At 42.9% G+C, this 18,752-nt stretch overlaps 1 protein-coding gene across 2 annotated transcripts in view; it reads left to right on the top strand.

The window, feature by feature from the left end:
- Window positions 1-57: 57 nt before the first annotated feature.
- The window catches only part of NCAPD3 (non-SMC condensin II complex subunit D3), a 29,093-nt gene continuing 10,398 nt past the window's right edge, over window positions 58-18,752 (top strand). For both annotated transcript variants that reach the window (XM_040615951.1, XM_040615950.1), the window contains exons 1-22: window positions 58-172; window positions 329-483; window positions 1,170-1,332; window positions 2,186-2,370; window positions 3,254-3,433; window positions 3,821-3,888; window positions 4,153-4,240; window positions 5,631-5,764; window positions 6,471-6,543; window positions 7,153-7,278; window positions 7,461-7,713; window positions 8,232-8,294; window positions 8,465-8,548; window positions 11,291-11,364; window positions 12,301-12,435; window positions 13,223-13,443; window positions 14,973-15,164; window positions 15,483-15,580; window positions 15,712-15,827; window positions 17,202-17,309; window positions 17,824-17,938; window positions 18,034-18,141. In XM_040615951.1, coding sequence (XP_040471885.1) covers window positions 61-172; window positions 329-483; window positions 1,170-1,332; window positions 2,186-2,370; window positions 3,254-3,433; window positions 3,821-3,888; window positions 4,153-4,240; window positions 5,631-5,764; window positions 6,471-6,543; window positions 7,153-7,278; window positions 7,461-7,713; window positions 8,232-8,294; window positions 8,465-8,548; window positions 11,291-11,364; window positions 12,301-12,435; window positions 13,223-13,443; window positions 14,973-15,164; window positions 15,483-15,580; window positions 15,712-15,827; window positions 17,202-17,309; window positions 17,824-17,938; window positions 18,034-18,141 — 2,851 coding nt within the window. In that variant the 5' untranslated portion in view covers window positions 58-60. The remainder of the gene's footprint in view (window positions 173-328; window positions 484-1,169; window positions 1,333-2,185; window positions 2,371-3,253; window positions 3,434-3,820; window positions 3,889-4,152; window positions 4,241-5,630; window positions 5,765-6,470; window positions 6,544-7,152; window positions 7,279-7,460; window positions 7,714-8,231; window positions 8,295-8,464; window positions 8,549-11,290; window positions 11,365-12,300; window positions 12,436-13,222; window positions 13,444-14,972; window positions 15,165-15,482; window positions 15,581-15,711; window positions 15,828-17,201; window positions 17,310-17,823; window positions 17,939-18,033; window positions 18,142-18,752) is intronic.

Here is an 18,752-nt window from a genome sequence, read left to right as displayed (position 1 = left end):
CGGCCGCTTCCGGTCGGGAGGCGCACGGGGATTGGTCCTTTCGAAGGGCCGGCGGGCGGCATGGCGGCGGGCGGGCGGCGGGGCCAGCGCTCGGGGGAGCTATCGCCGGCGGAGCGACCGGGCGAGCTTCTGGCCGCCCTGGCGCGGTGGCAGCTGCGGGACGTGAGCCCAGGTGCGGGGTGGTGGGGCGAGGGGTGGGTAGCGCGGCGCACCGGCCCGCGGAGGGGGCGGCGGCCCGGTGGTCTCGCTGCTGCGGGCTGCTGCCCCGGGGCGGTCAGGCCGCCTCCCCGGGCGCTCGGCTCACCGTTGGCAACCCTGTGTCTCGCAGTGTGGGTGGAGGCGGTGTGGGACCTGGATTTCACGGACACCGAGCCCCTGGACGCCAACCTGGCAGCCGACATAGCGGGAGGCGGCCTCGATGCCTTCACCCGGCTCTACCAGTGCCTGGCGCCCTTCGCTTCGGAGGCGCAGGGCAGCAGCGAGGTGAGGCCGCGCCGCCGGGCCAGCTCTGCTCCCGCTGTGCCACCGGGCCAGCTGTGCTCCCGAGGGTGTGAGCCGGGCCTGCTTTCAGGCCTGCAAAACAGGCTGAGGCTGCCCAAGGCAGTTCTGGTCATCTGTGCTAGAATGCTCCAGAGGGATGCTCTTCCCACGCTTAAAAATGTATTTATATAGTATTAGGTAGAAGCATAGAACTGTTTCTGTTGGAAGAGACCTTTGAGATCAAGTCCAACTGTTAACTGCCAAGGCCACCACTAAACCATATCCCTAAATATTGCATCTACACATATTTTACACGCCTTCAGAGGTGGTGACTCTACCGCCTCCCTGGGCAGCCTGTTGCGATGCTTAACCACCTTTTCAGTGAAGAAAGTTTTCCAAAAACCGAATCTAAACCTCCCCTGGCATAACTTGTGGCCATTTCCTCTTGTCCTGTGGCTTGTTATCTGGGAGACGAGACTGACCCCCACCTGTCTACAACCTCCTTTCAGGTAGCTGTAGAGAACAATAAGATCTTAAGATAATAAAATATTATAACATAATTATTAAAAAAAATGCATACTACAGTATACATAGGGGGTTGGTTGCAGTGGCAAGCGTTAAAATGTGAATAATGCCCACTTGTGGAGAGCTATGTTATTTCTCACTACTACACGTGTGTTTTGCCTCAGAATATCTGGACCGTGTTTGCTGAAAACAACTTCTCTCATAACGCGCTTGTGGCTGTGCTGCATCACTTTGTCCAAGCAGGGCAGCATAAAAGAGCTCAAGCACAGCAGAGGGTTTACGCTCTTCATGCTGCTGGGTTGTACTTCTTACTGCTGGAGATCCCAGGTGAGCAAGGGATGTGCCTCTTTATTGTTGGATAAATCGTGGTTCAGACAAAATCAGCTTTCTCACATTTATAAGAATTGCAGGTGGAATGCATGATGGCTTTTGAACGGTTCGCTTGATCTCCCTGAAATCCTCGGGGATCAAACTCAGCCGTGGTGTTGAGTGCTGAACAGCTGTTATGGTCTGATAGCAGCTTGGTCTCCTGTCATAAAGTGGCTTGATGGTCTCAGGCCGGGTCTGTGTGGCCGTACATCTCAGTAGCTCTGTGACAAGGTTGACAGAGGAGCCTGCACAGTACGCAGAGCTGGAACCACACGTAGCCTTCTGGTTTGACATAATATGCAGTGGAGGTGGGAGCTTATTCCTGTTCCCGCTCTGTAACTAGAGAGGATTTCACTGTGCAGTGTGCTTTTGGATGGGTTCATTTGTGAAAACAAAAGTATTTGTTCAAAATAACCAGCAGTTGAAGGTTTCTAGCAGGTTAATTCACAGCAGTACTCTTTTGTATTTGAAGCTAACGCATATTCTGCGGTTTTGCAAATCTTTGTTGTGCAGCACGTTACCAGCTAGAAGGGGTCAATCAGCTGGTGATCCTACCTGATAATGTCATCGCTGATGACCTGTCGTCCTGATGCAGTTTGCCTTTGTTCAAACAATACTTTTTTTTTCTACTTTTTTTTTTTTTTCCTTCCTTACTTCTTTCTTCTCTTGAACTTTCTTAGGCTTTCAGGACAATGCCTTTGGCCTGGCCATCTCCTTGGCTGTCAAAGCAAATGGAGAGATGGCCAGATGATTTGATGTTCTCTCTCTCTCTTTTGTCTGGAAGATGGCTGATGTTGTCTTTTTTGGGCAGGCAGCGTAGTTAACCAGCTGTTCCATCAAGTGATGTTTGATAAGTGTCTTCGCACTCTGACAAAAAGTTGGCCTCAAGAACAAGATCTGATGAAGAAAAGAAAGAAGACGCATACTCAAAGCTCTCAGACCAATGCAAAAAGAAATAGAAAGAAAGGAAAACCATGCAGGAATGGCAAATCCGATGTAAGACGTTTGTGTAATCTCTTTGGATATAAGCCGCTGTTAATAAGCAAATTGTTGGCAGGCTATTTCACTTCTATGCCTCTTTTTCAGCTCTTTTTTTTTAGTTCTTAACCTTTTATTCAGCAGTTCAGCTGTGCTCTTGGTCCTCTACCTATTATTAGGAATTCCAGAAGTCTGCTGATTCAGAATTAACTGCAGTTTCGTGGCTGCTGACTAAGAAAAAATAGTTTATTTGTCTGTGGCATATTGTTAGCTCAGTAGCAGAGGGAGGAACTAATTTACATGAGCTTCTTCAACAGACCTCCAAGTTACTATGTGTGACCACCTTGCAAATGGCATTTGTGTTTCTTTGCCAATTTACTGATGGGAAGTTAAGGGCTAAATGCTTTAGCTAGCTGTACTCAGCTGCTCGTTCTAACGTTTATATGGTTTTGGTCTGTGTTGGTTTGTGGGTTTTTTTTGTAATGGAACTGAGGATTACACATCAGGAATCCTGTGGGATCATTGGTGCCACGAGGTCATGACAAGCAAGGGGGGGAAGGTCATAGGTGCAGTGGGAATTACTTTGAGATGAATTTCCAGGTGTCAGATTAGAACTCAGATAATTGTCTTCAGCTCTGGTGGGCTTTCTCCTTCAAAACAAGAACAGGCTGTGTTGGCACTTTCTTTTTTGTACCCAACCTTGGGTGTTCCCCCCCCCCCCCCCCCCCCCCCCCCCCCCCCGTTAAGTCTGCTAATTAATCTGAAAGAAAAGGTTTAGAATTTTTGGTGTGAAATTGTGTAGGACCTAGCCTGAGAACTCTGTGAAGCACTGGAATGTGCAAAAGAGATCAGGCAGTGCTGTGGGACAGGATGGCACCGTTTCTCTTTTCTACCAATGTAGATGGAAGAGTCATTGGAAGAGGAGGACGAGGGTGAAGAGAATTGTGAAAATGCTTACTTTTCAACGGATGATCTTCTGCAAATTCGCAACTCAATCTTCCTTCTTCTGAAAAACTTGTTAAGACTTCTGCCTAAATTATCCCTAAAAGAAAAACCTCAGTGTGTGGAGAACTGCCTGCAGGTAAGAAGATTTAGCTCAAGGAGCCATATGTCCCCTAACACCACCTTTTGGTGGGTGCAGAACGCTCCACAGCCACAGGAATGATGGCAGCCCTGCCTTTCATAAGCTGGCCCCTGATCAGACCGTTGGTGTAAATCTCGGAGCGGAGTGCCTGCTCTGTGTCTGCCTCTTGTGCTTACCACTTCTGAGGTGCTTAACCCTCACTGTACCCAGGGGAAGGAGGTGCAGTATGGAGCCTCTGGCTTTGGGGTGTGCTCACGTTCTGCTTCAGGGCAGGTGCTGTGGTTTGAAAGTTAAGACTCAAGTTCTCTGTGGTCTGACCCCCAAGCGGACCTGCACATCTTCCCCTCGTGTGAATTAGCTAAGCTTGGCTTTCTTTCCTTGCAGGTCTTCCTTGCAATGGCAAGATTTGAGCCGACAGTACAGGAGTTTGAGTTCGAGTTTTCAGTAGCAACGTGAGCAAATAATTCTTAATGTTTATGTGGCGCTTTGAACAAATAAAGTGCTCAATGATTGTGTTGTTATCCTGTTTATATGAAAACGAAAGCGGTGATTTGTTTTGTTACAGATAATTAGAACATGTTCTACATAGCTAACAGTAAACAACATTTAGTGCATATTGAATGTTTTCCAGTCAATGAGCATGTTTATTTGTAGTGGTTGTAGTAAATGTTTCTCTGATGAGAGATGAAGACTTCTCTTTGCCTTCTTTTGCTTAGGAATGTCGACAAAGCCAAGTACATTCCCGAGCTGGCGTATCATGGGCTGTGGTTACTGTGTTCCCTTCTACACGGTACAGAAGATAAGGTAAATGTTGGGAAAAAAAATCTTCAGAATCCTCACTGCAGCATTGAACAGAAGTGTTGTTTCTTTCCTTCTCTGCACATCATTTTTGCTTGCAGTTTTTTTACTTTTCACATTAGTTTTACTTTTTGTGCTTGTGCATGCTGCACAGGGTTTGCAGGATGCTTTTTTCCACCCCAGTCCTTACTTCCTTTGACTTGTATGATGATGCATTTTGTGTGCATTGAATTCTGTGCTCCAGTGATTCTTGTGGCAAATGAATCGAAAGGAGAGGATAGCTACAGTGGCATTAGATCTCTGTATCTTAAAGAGAATTCCAGGTTGCCACATTTGCCTGGAATTTTCTTGTGTCCTGCTAGATGGAGCTCCAGCACTGCTTGGAAGGTGCTGTGGCATTGGGTTGTGCAGCACGATGGGAAAGTGTTATGCGCAGATGATGGTAAGCAAGGTTGATCCTTATTCAGAGAATACTCTGTCATCATGGAACATCCAGTTCTACCAGAAATGTGTCTGCAGCTTTACATTTTTATTTTGTAATTGTAAAAAAAAAAAAATTGTAATTTTTTTATTTAAATTGTCAAGCACACTGTGTCATCTCCTGCTTCCCTGCTTGCTGCTCCAATGGATGGGGCTTTGAACTTTGGGTGTGACCGTGCCGCTGTGTTTGCACGACTGTGTAAACCCATCTGAACTAGCTCTGAGCTAGCAAGCCAGGGTATTAGCAGCTGTCTAGTCAGGACAGCCTGAAGCTTAGTACATGTAAACCTGACGTATACCTGAGTGTCTGCCCACACTTAGCAGCCTTAGACCCATGTGTTTCAACCTCCTTGGTTTCTCAGTGCAGCACAAGCACAATTCAGAGCTGTTGATATTTGTGGTATTAGGAAGATGTAGCAGCTCCCCGGCCAAGATCTGCCTCATCTTCCCTGCCTCTCCTGTTTGGCTGCTCAGTGAATGTCGGGATAACGAGGCATGCCGCGGTCCCAAAAGTGTGGCAGGAGGAAGCTCCCAAAGTTAAGTGCATGTGGTGGTAAAAAACGTGCATTTAGTTTAAGATGTCTTCTGTGCAAAAACCAATGAAATCCCTCAAATTCCAAACATTTCTGTTGAATTGAAGCCCACTGCTTTGGCGGGCAACTGTTGATGTTTTCAGGAAGTCCTTCCTAGGCCTTATTGAACTTGTATGAGAAATCGCAACTAGGGCAGACATGTGCATTAAGAATGGGTCCCCTTTGAATTATTCTGCTAGGAGTCATATTTTGAGAGGTGCTGTTATTTGGGTCTAGGTTTGCTTGGTTCAGAATTATTTCATAAACCTGGTCAGAATGCTTGTCCGTGGGCTCCAGTTGCTACTGAAATTAACTTGAAAATAACCTGAACATTTTCTTTCCAGATTCTTCGTTGTGTCTTCCAGCGAATCCTCAATATCATTCTTATGCTGGAAAGCAATGTGTCTTCCAGAAGTGCAGTCCTTGCAATCACGCCGGCTGTGATCAGTGCCAGGAATCAGGCTATAAAATTCATCAGGTGAAGTACAACAGGGCGCTGGCACTACCCTTCCTGGGTATGTCTGCTCTTTCTTCTGGCACGCCTTCTCTTTACTGTTCAGTTGATAAAGGGATGAGGCAAACTGGCACTGACTTTGAAGTTCTTTGTGCAAATGAGGTTTAATTAAAATGTCTGTAATGGGAATTTACTGAACTTGCTCGCAGAAGGGAAGGCAGGTGCCATTTGACAGAAAAGTGGCAGTGGGTGGAAGGGACTCTGTGTTTTGCTTTGTGTCAGTTTTTCAGGTCTTGGGGTTTAGTACAAAGTATTGTGAAGGAAATGAAAGATTAATGTGGAGCTTATTTCTTAGTTCTTTGCATTCTCCTGCTGCAAGATATGTTTTGCCTATGTTTATTACTCCCCCTGTGTAGGGGTCTATGTTATTAGAAAGTGTAGCTTGTGCAGAGATCGCCAGGCAACATATAGTAAGTAGGGTGAGAATGGAGAAGCTTTTCATATTGTCCTACTTGTAGAAAGGTATTGGGAGAAATGTTTGCTGCCTGCAAAGCCAAGTTAATGTAGAAAGTAAGTAGGTCTGTCTCCTGTTGCACTAGTGCTTGTGATTCCAGAACGTGCACTTTTCCCAACTTTTGGAATGCATTCCAAAAGGAATGTCCTTGATTTGATTTTTGCTCTGTTGTAAAGCCAACCCTATTAAAATCTGCTTGTTTTGTCTTCTGTGCAGTTCTGTAGTAGATGAGCTGAAAGAAGTTGTCTTTCCTGTTCTTCGAATATTGCTGCAACATCTCTGTACCAAGGTACGCTATGCTTTGTTACATCTTGAGCTGAAGAACTTACGTATGGATACGTTGCGGTACCTGTAACAGCTAGGAGGTCCATTTTCACAACCTTTTGTAAGGAGTGAAAAGATTTTCGCCATTTGCAAATTTCTTGACAGCCTGATTGTGTTATGTTTTGGTCTTTTATCAGAATTTTCAGACTTCTTAAAAATAGTGTCCGGCCCTAGAAGAATGCTGGAGGTGAACGCTTCCCCCTGCCTGTTCACAATTGATTGTACCCCACTTGTGACCTTTCCAAAATTTGTAGTTGCTTTCACCACTGGTACAGGAAAATGAGGGTTATGAGATCTCTTTGCCTAGCTAGCTATCTAAAGATTGCCATGTAGAAATACTGCTTCTGGATTTAATCTAAGCTCCACCTTTGCCTCTGGGGAGCTTGCTGTGTGACTGTGGGTAAGTGCTGAAGTAATGACCAAGGAAGCCATAATTTTTGTCCCAGTCATTGCTGAATGTGAATGTATTGCCTCGTTAAATACAGAAATACTTCTCATAAGTCCTGAAATACGATTCTGGTTTCTAGAGCAGAGCATCGAAGTATCACACCACGCAATTGTCCTTGTTTTTCAGATCCCAGATAAGGCTGATTATCGCACATACGCTGCACAGGCCTTGGTGAATTTGCTGAATAAACTCCCTTGCGTAGAGTTTGCTGACTTCATCGCTTGGCTTTATAAGTACTCACACCACACCAAAGTGAGTACATCTCCTTGATGTTCCAGGGTTCAGATACAGCAGTGTTTTGAAGATGAAGGCTTCAATGTCAGTACAGAATAGCATTGTAGTTACTGCTGGTACCTAAAGGCAGGTGAACTGAGTAGGCAATGCCTGTATCTTTGCTTACCTTAACAGAGCACCTTGTGTGCTTTCTCTTCCAGGTTGCCTACAGAATGTTTGCTCTTGACGTAGTGTTAGCTCTGTTGGATGTGCCAGAGAGGAAGTCGGACAGCTCCCTGTCCCTGGATCATCAGAAGTTTCTAGATCATAAGTTTTTAGTACGGGTCATAGTGTTTGGCAGGTGTTTGGACAAAGCAGCCGTCATCCGTAGCAAAGCTTTAAGTGTCTTTGCCCACTGTCTTGAAATGAAAACTGCTGCTGACTTGGAGAGTGTGCGGGGCTTACTACAAAGCTGTAAGTATTATAGATAAATTAGATAGTGAAAATATTTCGTGAACTTTCTGGGGAATAGTTACTGGGAGACAGGAGAATTGGTTGTCAGGAACTTAAATCTGCATCTGTCCCTGTGTATTGTGTCATAATAAGAAGTAATAGATGAGTCTTGTTACTCGTGAAGCCCTATATTTGCGAGGGATTTATTCTTGTATATCGGTTCTAAATAGATTCTTCCGTGAGATACATTTGAAGGATATTTACAGATGACTGAAATTGCTTGGGGGGGGGGGGGGGGGGGGAGTTCGTTCTTGCCTGACAGTTGATTAAATCTTGAGTTGGCTTTTGCTTCTGCTAAGTTTTTTGTTCATGATTGGCATTCTGAACTCCCTCAGGTGTGGTAAAGGCCAGATGGTACAATTCAGAAGTATGCACTTAGCATCCTATGGTTAGACTGCTTGCTTGAAAAGATTTGGAATGACAGAATATGCGGAATGAAAATATTTCATTTAATTTCTTTTTTTATTTCTTTTTGGCAGCTTCTAACTGTACAGGCTTGGAAGAAAACACAAACACTGAGAATTTGACAGTCAGTGCAGAAGGTATAGAGCTGTTCTCTTATAGTAGTTCTCAGGCTTATCTTGGCATGCCATTTTCTAAAAATAGGCATATCTGTAAAACTTTGGGCATGCATGAGACTGTTTAACAGTGAACCATCTTGCTCGGTGAACATATGCCTTTTTTATTCTGAAACATCTAACTTCTCTTTCAGCTACGTCCAACCATACAGTGAAGACCTTAGCAACTTTCAGAACTATTGAGTTGACAGACAGCAGTGATACTACTGTGCTTAATGGTATGTCAGGATTATACTAGCCTGTTCAGATAACTTTTCAAAACCTTAATTGAAACTAGACTTTCTGAAGTGTATTCATTGTCCGTTTTTCAAAGAAAGTGGAAAGAGTTGTTAAAACACGCTTATGGGTGATGGAGGGAGTGGAAGTTCCAGCCATAAAGAAATGCTATTTCCACTCAAGTCTGAAAAATATATGAAATACTGATGCTCATTTTTACTAATGTGGTGGCAACACTTGTTGAAAAGCAGGTAATTTACTGTTTCCGAAAGGGTGATAATTGATGTGGGGTGTAATACTTGTAACTCCATAAATTTAAGGGTAATTAAATCTCTTGCTCCAGTGCATAAAAAACTAATACACTTTTGCTACTTAAAACACAGTACCTCTGACTAGCACTGTTAGGTAGAGATGAATGCACTTCTCTGTAGTGTCAGGTACACTGGCGTTGAAAGCAAAGCGTGAGGTTAAATGCACTGATGCAGAATGGCAGGCAGCTATTTCTGATTTGTTGGTAGCATGAAATTGGCGTGTAGGTTGGCTTTTGTGGCCACATTGTACCTTCTTTGAATCTCTTCCTTTCTTTTCCTCTTCTGTGTAAAAGCTTTTCTTCCTAATCTTTAGGCTTCTGCCAGTATCTTTGCTCTCAGTTCTCGCTGTTCACCTCTCTTGAACTGCTGACAATTCAATTTGCTGCTTGGTTCACATCCTGCATTTGTGTCTTTGTTACACATCTCATGCTGCTCTTCACATGGGATCTCTCTCCCTATCTCCATGAGCCAGACTCCAGTCTTCTCCACTGAAAGCTTTTAAAACATTTTGCTGATAAATTTCATTAATCTGCTCTCTCAGATAGAAAGTCCTCCAGGCCACTTAAGGTTTTGTGTATTCCCTGTTTAGTTGCAGACTCCTTGTGGCAGGGGATGCCTGGTTTTGTATCTGATACCCAGCTGAGCATACACTTGGCAAAACAAATTAAGAAAAGGATTGGATGAAAAAAGACTGTCTGGAGCTCAAGAGGATAGCCGAAATTCAGGGCTCTCCCAGTCAGTCAAGGTGCATTAGCAAGGCTGGCTGGCACACGCCTCTGTTTGGCTTATGCCTGTGCTAATTTTACACTTTGGTCTGTGAAGACCAAACAGCTCATATTTTAGAAGCAGAATAAATTGTGGGTGAAGATAAGAAGGATGGGGATTATCTGCAGGGTGAGGTATGCACTGCAGAATTACCACTGCCCAGGATACCAACGCTGTGTTCCCTTGATGGTTCTCTCCCATTTAGAACTCTTTTTTTTTTTGTTGGTTGGTGGTTTGCCTTGAGGTTTTTTTATCCTCTCTTCTATATCTCTGTGAGTATAATCACACTTTGCCAATTAACATTGATGATTTTAGCAAATTTGGTCACCTTCACCAGAGCTAGACTATTTTAATGGCAAAATATTGCAATAAAAAGGATCTGTGCTTTTTCTGTCAAGCTGTTCTCAGCAGCAGGATGTGACTGCAGTTAGGTGCCCATTAAGAAAGCACAGATCAAAGTCTCTTTGCTTCCTTTGGGAAAGATTTATTTTCAAACTACTTTTTATTAGATCCTTGTGACTAACCCTATGAATGGCAACAGAGTGAATCTCCATTTGAATCTCTCTTTAAGTAACACATCTCTGAATTTGACATATATTTGAGAAATCTTAATGCTCTAAAAAGTTTTACAGCAAAAAGTAAACAGCAATAAATAGAAACCTGAAAAGTAACGGTAAAATGCTTGAAGTCATTTTCAGTCATTGTCAGGTTGTCAGTAGTCCATCTGAATGATTCAAAAGGTCAGAAATAATTGATTGTGGCTCTGTGTATTCAGTTGTGTCATTTAATAAACTGCTGTCTCAATTATGTATTTTCCTGAGAATATGCAGAAATAAGTAGGAATATGGCCACGGAAAGTACAATTAGAGGCCTAACTTGCCATTTGGGGAGGGGAGATGAGTTCTGGTTTCCTTGTAGGGGAGATGTGTTCTCGTTTCCTTGTAGACTCTTGCGTTCTTCTTCGCAGCTGCCATTCTGCAGCCTCAAGAAATTCAGTCAATTCATAAATGGAGTAATTTCCCCTCTCTGAACCACAGCAGTTCATACAGTAACACTTTATACTGCGTGGAGCTCGGAGGCGTAACTCACAAGAGGTTGTAGGCATCCTAAGCTCTCGGCATACAAGTCTGTGAACCTCCCTTGAGTCTGTGCTGACCTGTCTGCCCTCAGCACGCTTCTCACAGCGACGGCAGGGTGACCCGCGCTAGACCTGCGAGAGCTGTGCGTGGTTCACCTGAGGAGCTTTCCAGCTGGGAAGGTAGCCTAACGTCTTTTATGGAGGCAAATAAATAGGTCTGAAATTACGGATTTTTTAATATTTTTTTTTCTTTCTGCTGCGTGTATCAAATTATTTGGTGTGTCATTTACTTTTGCAGGATGTCCTAACATACATTTTCAAGTGAAAGAACTTGGAAAAATGCTTGAGTGTTGTTTGAGTGGGTTGTTGTTTTTTTTTTCCTGGCTTTTACTTCATTCTGGATTATTCTGGGGGGAGGGTGTGGTTTATTGTGCTTTGTTCAGTCCTCCTCTTGCCCTCTGAAAGTCTCAGGCAATAAATTGTTGCTCATTTGAGTTCAGAGCTGTGTTCTTGCTGCTGCACCACATTCAGTGTCTTAGTGCTGCTAAACGATGGTGGGGGTTATTTCTTTTTATCACTGTTTTGGATAGGAAAAGAATTCATGGCCATGCTGAGACTGAGAGCCAAAGATGAGAAAACCAACGTGAGGAAATCTGCTCTCCAGGTACGGCGGGGTTTGTATGCTTCCCTGTTCTCGGTGGTTACCCAGAATGCCGTTACATAAATAATTAGGCCATAGCACTGTAGCAAACTCTGTGTAACTTCGCCCACCCGTAGCTTCCTGCTATTCCTGCGGAATGCCTACAGGCCTTAAAAAGATCTTGTTTACTAGCTCCTGATAGGTAAATAATGCAAGCATGATGATGGAAAATTTTTCTAGTACTCTTGCTGGCATTCTCTTATTCTGTCATTTAGAAAGAGAGGCTCTTTTCAAATGTCAATAGGCATTTCAATTAAGCAGCTTCCTTATAAACTGAAGCATATTAGCTGCTTAGTTTGTTTTGACCTTGTTAACAAAGCAATTAGGTTATATCCAGCCTCTTTTTGCGGTATGTGTTGCTTTGCTTGTTGCTTCATTTTTTTAATGAAATCATTAACTTTTAAAGAGATACGCTTCAATGACAATGTCATCATTTTAAAAAATACGCGTCTGCTGTTGACTGCCTGCCTCTGCTAGTTGTCTTCACCCCAGCTCTGCCCCCTCCGTTCATGTCCTGATTTGAGCTCTCCAGATAATGTTTTACAATCATTTTGGTTTAATGCTTTTTGACTAATTAATAAATAAATAATCTCCTCTTCCTTATTACCAGGTAAAAAACATGGTTTGTACAAGACACACGTTATTTTCTAGGGGAAATTGTGACATTCATTCGATCCAAATGCTGTTATAAAAATGAAATGACTGAAAAGATGCTTCCTGTTTCATTCCACACCTCTGGTGGTGCCCAGTACTCATAAATTGTTAATGTGATGCTTCGCTCTCTGTGAGATACATTAATCTCTAGTTAAAGTTGGTAGGGGGTAGATTGTATTTTTTATTTGCTACTTGGTGCGCATGGCCTGTATTCTCAACAAAGTCGTGCTGCTGTTTGACATCCAGGTTTTTATGAACATCATGAAGCACAAAGTGATCCCTTTTACTGCAGAAGATCTGTCTATTCTTCAGGATCGTTGCCGGGACCCTGCTGTTTCTGTGCGGAAGCAGGCCTTGCATTCTATAACAGAGCTCCTTGTGGTGAGACAAAAATATCATGAATTCTTGTGCAGAGCTGAGATGAGTGAACTGTGGGTTAAAAGGAGGAGGAAACAGACAAATCTGGTATACCATCAGTTAGTTATTCATTCAGCGCATTTCATTTTATGACTGTGTTTTAATTTTTTTTATTACCTTTTGACTCGGAAGTCATGACTCATTCTTATACATACTTGTGATTTATGTAGAATACTTCTAACTGTTGGAAACATTTATTTTCCTGGCTGTTGATTTATGTGTCATGGAGAAAATGTTTATGTTGCTGGCCTTCTCAAGTTAAAAAAAAAAATCTGAATCACTTTATGAAGGTGTAATGTGGAGATGATAGCGCTGCAATTTTTTCTTTCTTCTCTATTTATTCACAAAGGGTTAGTAACTTAGGCTTGGAGCATAGGGTTTATATTAAGCAAAGCTCTTTTTTTTTGGTTTGGGGTTTTTTTTGTTTAAATTATCTGCTGTACAGCTTTATTGCGATACTGTCATAATTATTTATAGGGTTTCAAAACAAAGTATTACAGTACTTCAACAGAAGCAGCAGGTAGCTTGATCATAGATGTGATCAAATACCTTGTGGTGTCAAGGAGATATGAGTTCCCTTGTCCCATATGCTGCCACCTTGCAGTTGAGCAGTATGCTGAGGTTTATTAAAATGTATTTTCATAGTTGGTAGCTGAATCTGGAGCTTTCTAGGCCTTTGCTGATCTTACCCATGCACGTAGGATCCCCCTTAATGATTTTAAAAAGTTTCTAATGCGTGTGTCTCTCTCAGGTTCAGCCCAACAATGTTCTGGTGCAGAAGGCCTGGTTAAATGGGGTGGTGCCTGTTGTGATGGACACTGAAAGTTCTGTCCAAGAAAAGGCCTTGGATTGCCTTGATCAGCTCTTGTTGCAACATATAAAAAATTACAATAAATTCAGCAGTAAAGATGCAAAGCAGGCTTTAGCGTGGGATCTCCTTACCCTCTTGACTTCAGAAAGCCAGGAGATAAAGTAAGTGCGTTTTTCCCTTCATTGTGGCTCTGATGGCTTTTCCATAATAACCCTTTGTCTGCTGCATCAGATTTTTTTATTGCCTTTACTATGTTAGCATTCAGGGACAAAACCCAGAGGTTTTTTTTTACTTTTAATCCCATTAGAATACACGGTTCTTCCCTTACAGAAGGAAATTGTCTATTGACTGGAGGACTAAGAGCATGAGTTTGTACTCTCAGTGCTCTCATTCACTGTGCAGCCACAGACTGTTATAGAACCATAGAATGGTTTGGGTTGGAAGGGACCTTAAAGACCATCTAGTTCCAAACTCCCTGCCATGGGCAGAGACACCTCCCACTAGAGCAGGTTGCTCCAAGCTCCATCCTTGAACACTTCCAGGGATGGGGCATCCACAGCTTCTCCAGGCAACAAATTCCAGTGCCTCACCACCCTCATAGTGAGGAATTTCTTCCTAATATCTAGTGTAAATCTACTCACTCAGTTTAAAGGTGTTACCCCTTGTCCTATCACTGCATGACCATGTAAAAAGTCCCTCTCCAGCTTTCCTGTAGGCCTTTTCAGGTACTGGAAGGCCACACTCTAAGGTCTTTCTGGAACCTTCTCCAGGCTGAACAACCCCAACTCTCTCATCACCCTGTCTTTATAGGAGTGGTAGTGATGTGTTGGTAGCAGCATGAATATTTAAGTCAAATGGAGGTGTTCTTATGACAGAAGTAAGAGAGGATATATAAAGAAAGGAGAACATCGCCTTTTATTAATTGTGATGTACAATATGTTACTTGTCTTATGACAAATAGAATTATTCTGCCTTTTGCAGAATGCTGTGGGAAGAAGCAGAAGAAATGGGATGACACACAGTATGACAAGGACACAACATTGATTAAAGGCAGCTGTATGTTTATTAGTCAACAGGGCATAATAGCTCAGAAATAGCAAATGAGATACTGGTTGTGCTGCCTTGCCAATCTGTGAAACTGACAATGTTCTAATTTGGACTATTTTATAACATAGTTTGCAGATTCATGGCACCTTCTTCTTCAGGACCTTAGAGTACCTTGCAGCTTGATAAATCTCAGAACTCTTCCAACATGAAGTCGGTAATTAGGGTTAAATAGAAAAATGAGCAAGGTATGATGCCTTAACATTAATGTATCCTGTCCCATTATGGATGATAAATAACAACTACCAGAAAGTCTTTATTACAGATTGCTGAGATTATATTTTCTTGATGCATCATGGTATCAGTTGGGCCTTAGATCTTACTGACACGGAGTACTACATCCATGCATGTAGGCCAGGTCTGTAGTGCGTCCAGGTTATGAACTGAGAGACTGAAAATGTTGGTAGTAAAATACATAGTACAAATCTCTACGTATTCTGAGTAGTGGGAATGCCAAGGAACAGCAGCTTTGTTGTGTTGCCCAGTGCATCCTGGACAGGGATGTTGGGTTTTACTGCCAGTGTCTAAGATCAAGTGTTTCGTTTAACCCCCCTTTAACTTCTCTTTTCTTCTTTCTTCCTTGTAGCCGTTACTTGAACAAAGCTTTTCATATATGGTCCCAACAGAAGAAGTTCACCACCACTTTTGTTAATAATGTCATGTCTCATGTGCAAACGGAGCATGCTGTATCGGCTTGGATGTTGCTTGCGAAGGTGGCAGCTTCCTCACCCCAGCTGAATTATTCCAAGATCATTGAATCCTGGGACAATGTCAGCAGGTATATGTGTGCTTTGAACACCTTCCATCCTGCAGGAAGGAGATGAAGATGAAGAGGAGGAGTGAGCACTTTCTGTCCTTCCACAGGCAGATTGCTGTTCAGCTGCTTAGATCGCAGCTCTTTATTGAAGTTCTGCAGCTAGGAGGCAAGCAATGGCCTGCAGATTTGTATATGCAGTAACCAACTCTAACCTGAGTTTTCATTTGGGTTGAGAAGTCTGCCTCAATAATGCATATCCCAGATGAAAGGATTTTTCTGCTGTGATTTGGTGTTGTTCCTTAGTCTTAACGTTAGTTTATCTGCTCCACTGTTTTTCAGGCAGCAGGGCATGAGCGCTGATACTACAGGACATATACTGTGTGTCATCGGTCATGTTGCAAAGCACCTCCCTAAAAGCACCTGTGAGAGGCTGATTGGTGAGTGGCCCTGAGAAAAACTGCAGAGGGAAGGCAGGGTTCACACCTCCCATCGTAACAGTCATTTCTTCTCTATAAGCAGTTGACAAGCTTAGAAAATGCTCATTTTGTACGTGTGATCTCCTTTTCAGATAATATCAAGTGCTGGCTGTGGGAATTTCAGTGTCCCTTGGAGGTGATTAGCCCAGCTGTAGAAACTCTGCAGAAGCTCTGCCATGTGTGTGCAGATGTGCTGGAGGAGGCACAGGTGTGACTTAAAATACTCTTGGTTCAGACTTAGGAGGGCTGTCTTTTGAAAGCAGCTTCTGTCTCCAGTCTGTAGCTTGATCAGCTCTCTAAACAAAGGGGATCTGACTCCAGCATCTTGAGTCTATTCTGCTCAGCTCTCTGACTTGCTTTACTGCTGTTGTGCTGGAGAGCATCCTGTAGCTAAGGATGGACTTGTAAGAAATCTTCTTTCTTCAGAAGGATTTCTTTCCCACCCTGAAATACCTTGCATTTACCTTCTGTCAAAGTTTACATAATTCCTAAAAGAGACCTTTGTGGTATCAGCTATTTCGCAGGCTCAGTCCAGTTTGAAGCTATAGGTTTATACTGTAAACTCTGATTATTCTATACCAGAGCTTTGCAGATATACATCTAGGTCTAGCTTTTCCATGGGACCAAACAAGGAGTTAATAACACATCATTTGCACATTTCTCTTTTCTGCCCCCATTTGTTTTATGCCATAGCTTTGTTCCACTCCCATAGTGAGAAGGTAAGCTATCTTTTGCTGGTAAAATAGACATCTCAGCCTGAGCACAGTTGCAAAGAAGCTAAAGCTGATGCAGGTCTCTCTTGCTAATGATCTCTTTCTGCATGTGTTATATTTCTCTTTTAGTATTGATCATAGCTATTTTATAATAGGCATCCCAATAAAGTTTAGTAAATCGTGTGTAAAACTGCACATGCTGGGCTTCAGAAGCCAGGGTGGATCGATGCTTTCTCATTTTATAAATTGACAGTCAGAAAATCCTCCCTTGTATCGCAGTATGTTGGCTTACAATCAAATGCAGGTGTTCCTGTACACTGGTCACTTTATCAGATCTAACAGCTTACCTGCCACACATAGATGTATTAGATTTATTAGGTAAACCAGTTTTAGATGGTAGAAAAAGAGAAATGATGCTTTATTTTCATCGCAGTCTGGTAGACAATTAGCTTTTTTTGTTTCCATTCCCTCTCTTGGAATTTGCATCGTGTTTTCATGTGAATGGAACTGCGTTTTCCAAACAACATTTAAAAATCCACACAGACAACCTCAAATGTGTTGGATATACATGAAACAGTTGCCTGAATCCTTTTTATTTAAATCTGTGTGATTTTTATAATGAAGTACACTTAGTCCTGTGGATCATTAAAAGCCAGATTCTCCAAGGTGTTTTGACACTTGCATGCATCCTTTGATGTGCAGGCAGAATTTTAAAGCTCTATGGCACACTGTCTGATTGATTTCAATAGGACCTAGATTATTAAAAGCGTAGAAGGACTTTAAGATTAGGGATTCATGTGTGGACAGATATTACAGCTACGTTTTTGTTTAATTAAGTGCTGAATTAATTTTGTTTAATTATGGAACAGGAGCTGCTCAACCAGGTGTGTGGAGATTTAGTATCCACCTGTGAAAGCTATATTTCGAATATAGTCTTCAAAGAGGGTGGAGCAGAGAACCTGCAAGAAGATCTCTTGGTAAGTTTGGTTCCCCTTCACAGACTGACCAAAGGATGTAGGTGTACTTGAAATTGGTGTTCCTTCGAGGTCACACCAGGAAGATACTGATGTGCATGCCTTGTGTGTAAGCTGTAATGAATTCTGGTATTTATGGGCCTGGGAGCATAGAACGGTTTTATACATCAGCAATTGCTTTACAGATACGATAGCCCATGTATTTTTAATAAAATGACATGTTTTTTCTTTGATTTTCCACTTGTCGATGAGCTGTTTGAGAAATAAGTCTGTAAAGCACATAGAATGCTTTGAGGAGTATTTTAATATTATTAGTAGATGTGTGGGAATTACAGCGTATGAAACACGCACACCACTTCTGTTTCAAAGCTTCACCTTCTGTTCTCCAGCCACTGTCATCTTGAAAGGACTGAGGGAATTTCAAGTCTATTTTGGACAATTACCATGCCAGCTCCTGCTGACTGAATTTGCAGCTCAGCCGTTGCCTTTTGACTGTGGTGTTGTTTTATCTGTGTAGGTGAGACACCTCTTCATCTTGGGAGAGGCTGCACAGCTGTGTCCAGCCAAAGTGGAGAAGCGCATCTTTCTTTTGATCCAGTCCATTCTGGCCTCTCCTGTCAGTAAGGACCAAGGTGAGGCGCTCTCCTTACTGCCTTTACTTTTGCATTTACAGACAACGCTGTGACCAGAAAAAGCATGTTTTCATGCCTGACTTGTTCTTTCCTAGTGTCTGCTTCTCCAGATGGTGAGGAAATTCCAGCTTCTCAGCCACTGTCCCAATTCAGAGGATCGGTCATGCCTTCGGTGGTCAGAGCTCATGCATTCATTACTCTAGGTAAGTGCCGTCCTGCAGTAGAAGTGTGCCCTTGTGTATCCAGTTCTGAACCTTTTGGGGTTAAAGTTCTGCTCAAAAAAGTTCTGTCAGTTGTAACAGATAGCCAGAGCGCTCCATGTTTGCATTGCCTCAGCTCATAGCTTTTAGCAATGCAAATATCCATGGTAACTAGTTGCACACACCATAAAAATACTGCCATCTGTGTGGACTGCTTTGCCAGGGGGTCAGTGCATTAACGGTGATCAATAATTAGCAAGGCCCTTCGGAATTGTGCTGTCTCTGTACTTGGAGTTGGTTGCTGGCTAGCTGGAGGGTCATCTTACACGTGGTAAGGTGCTCTACAGAGGATGGAGAAAACCTGGTGCTTTTGATGCAGTTTAGAGCAGAATGACTGCGCATGCTGCCTTGTTCTCCTCAGCGTGATTCAAGAGCTGCTTTGCGAGAAGCCTGGTTAGCCTGCGCCTCAGTGTTATGGAGAGTACTTGGTGAAAGTTCTGGTTTTGTAGTACCTCTGTGCTTAGGAACAAGTCTCTTCTCTTCCAGAGAGACAAGATTCTTTCCTTAACTGCTTTGGGAAGCTTAATACTTTTGTACAGAGCTTAGAAGCAGTT

The sequence above is a fragment of the Falco naumanni genome, chromosome 16, assembly GCF_017639655.2.
Source record: "Falco naumanni isolate bFalNau1 chromosome 16, bFalNau1.pat, whole genome shotgun sequence".
In the NCBI taxonomy this organism is placed as follows: domain Eukaryota; kingdom Metazoa; phylum Chordata; class Aves; order Falconiformes; family Falconidae; genus Falco; species Falco naumanni.
This window is presented reverse-complemented; position numbering and strand designations above follow the sequence as displayed.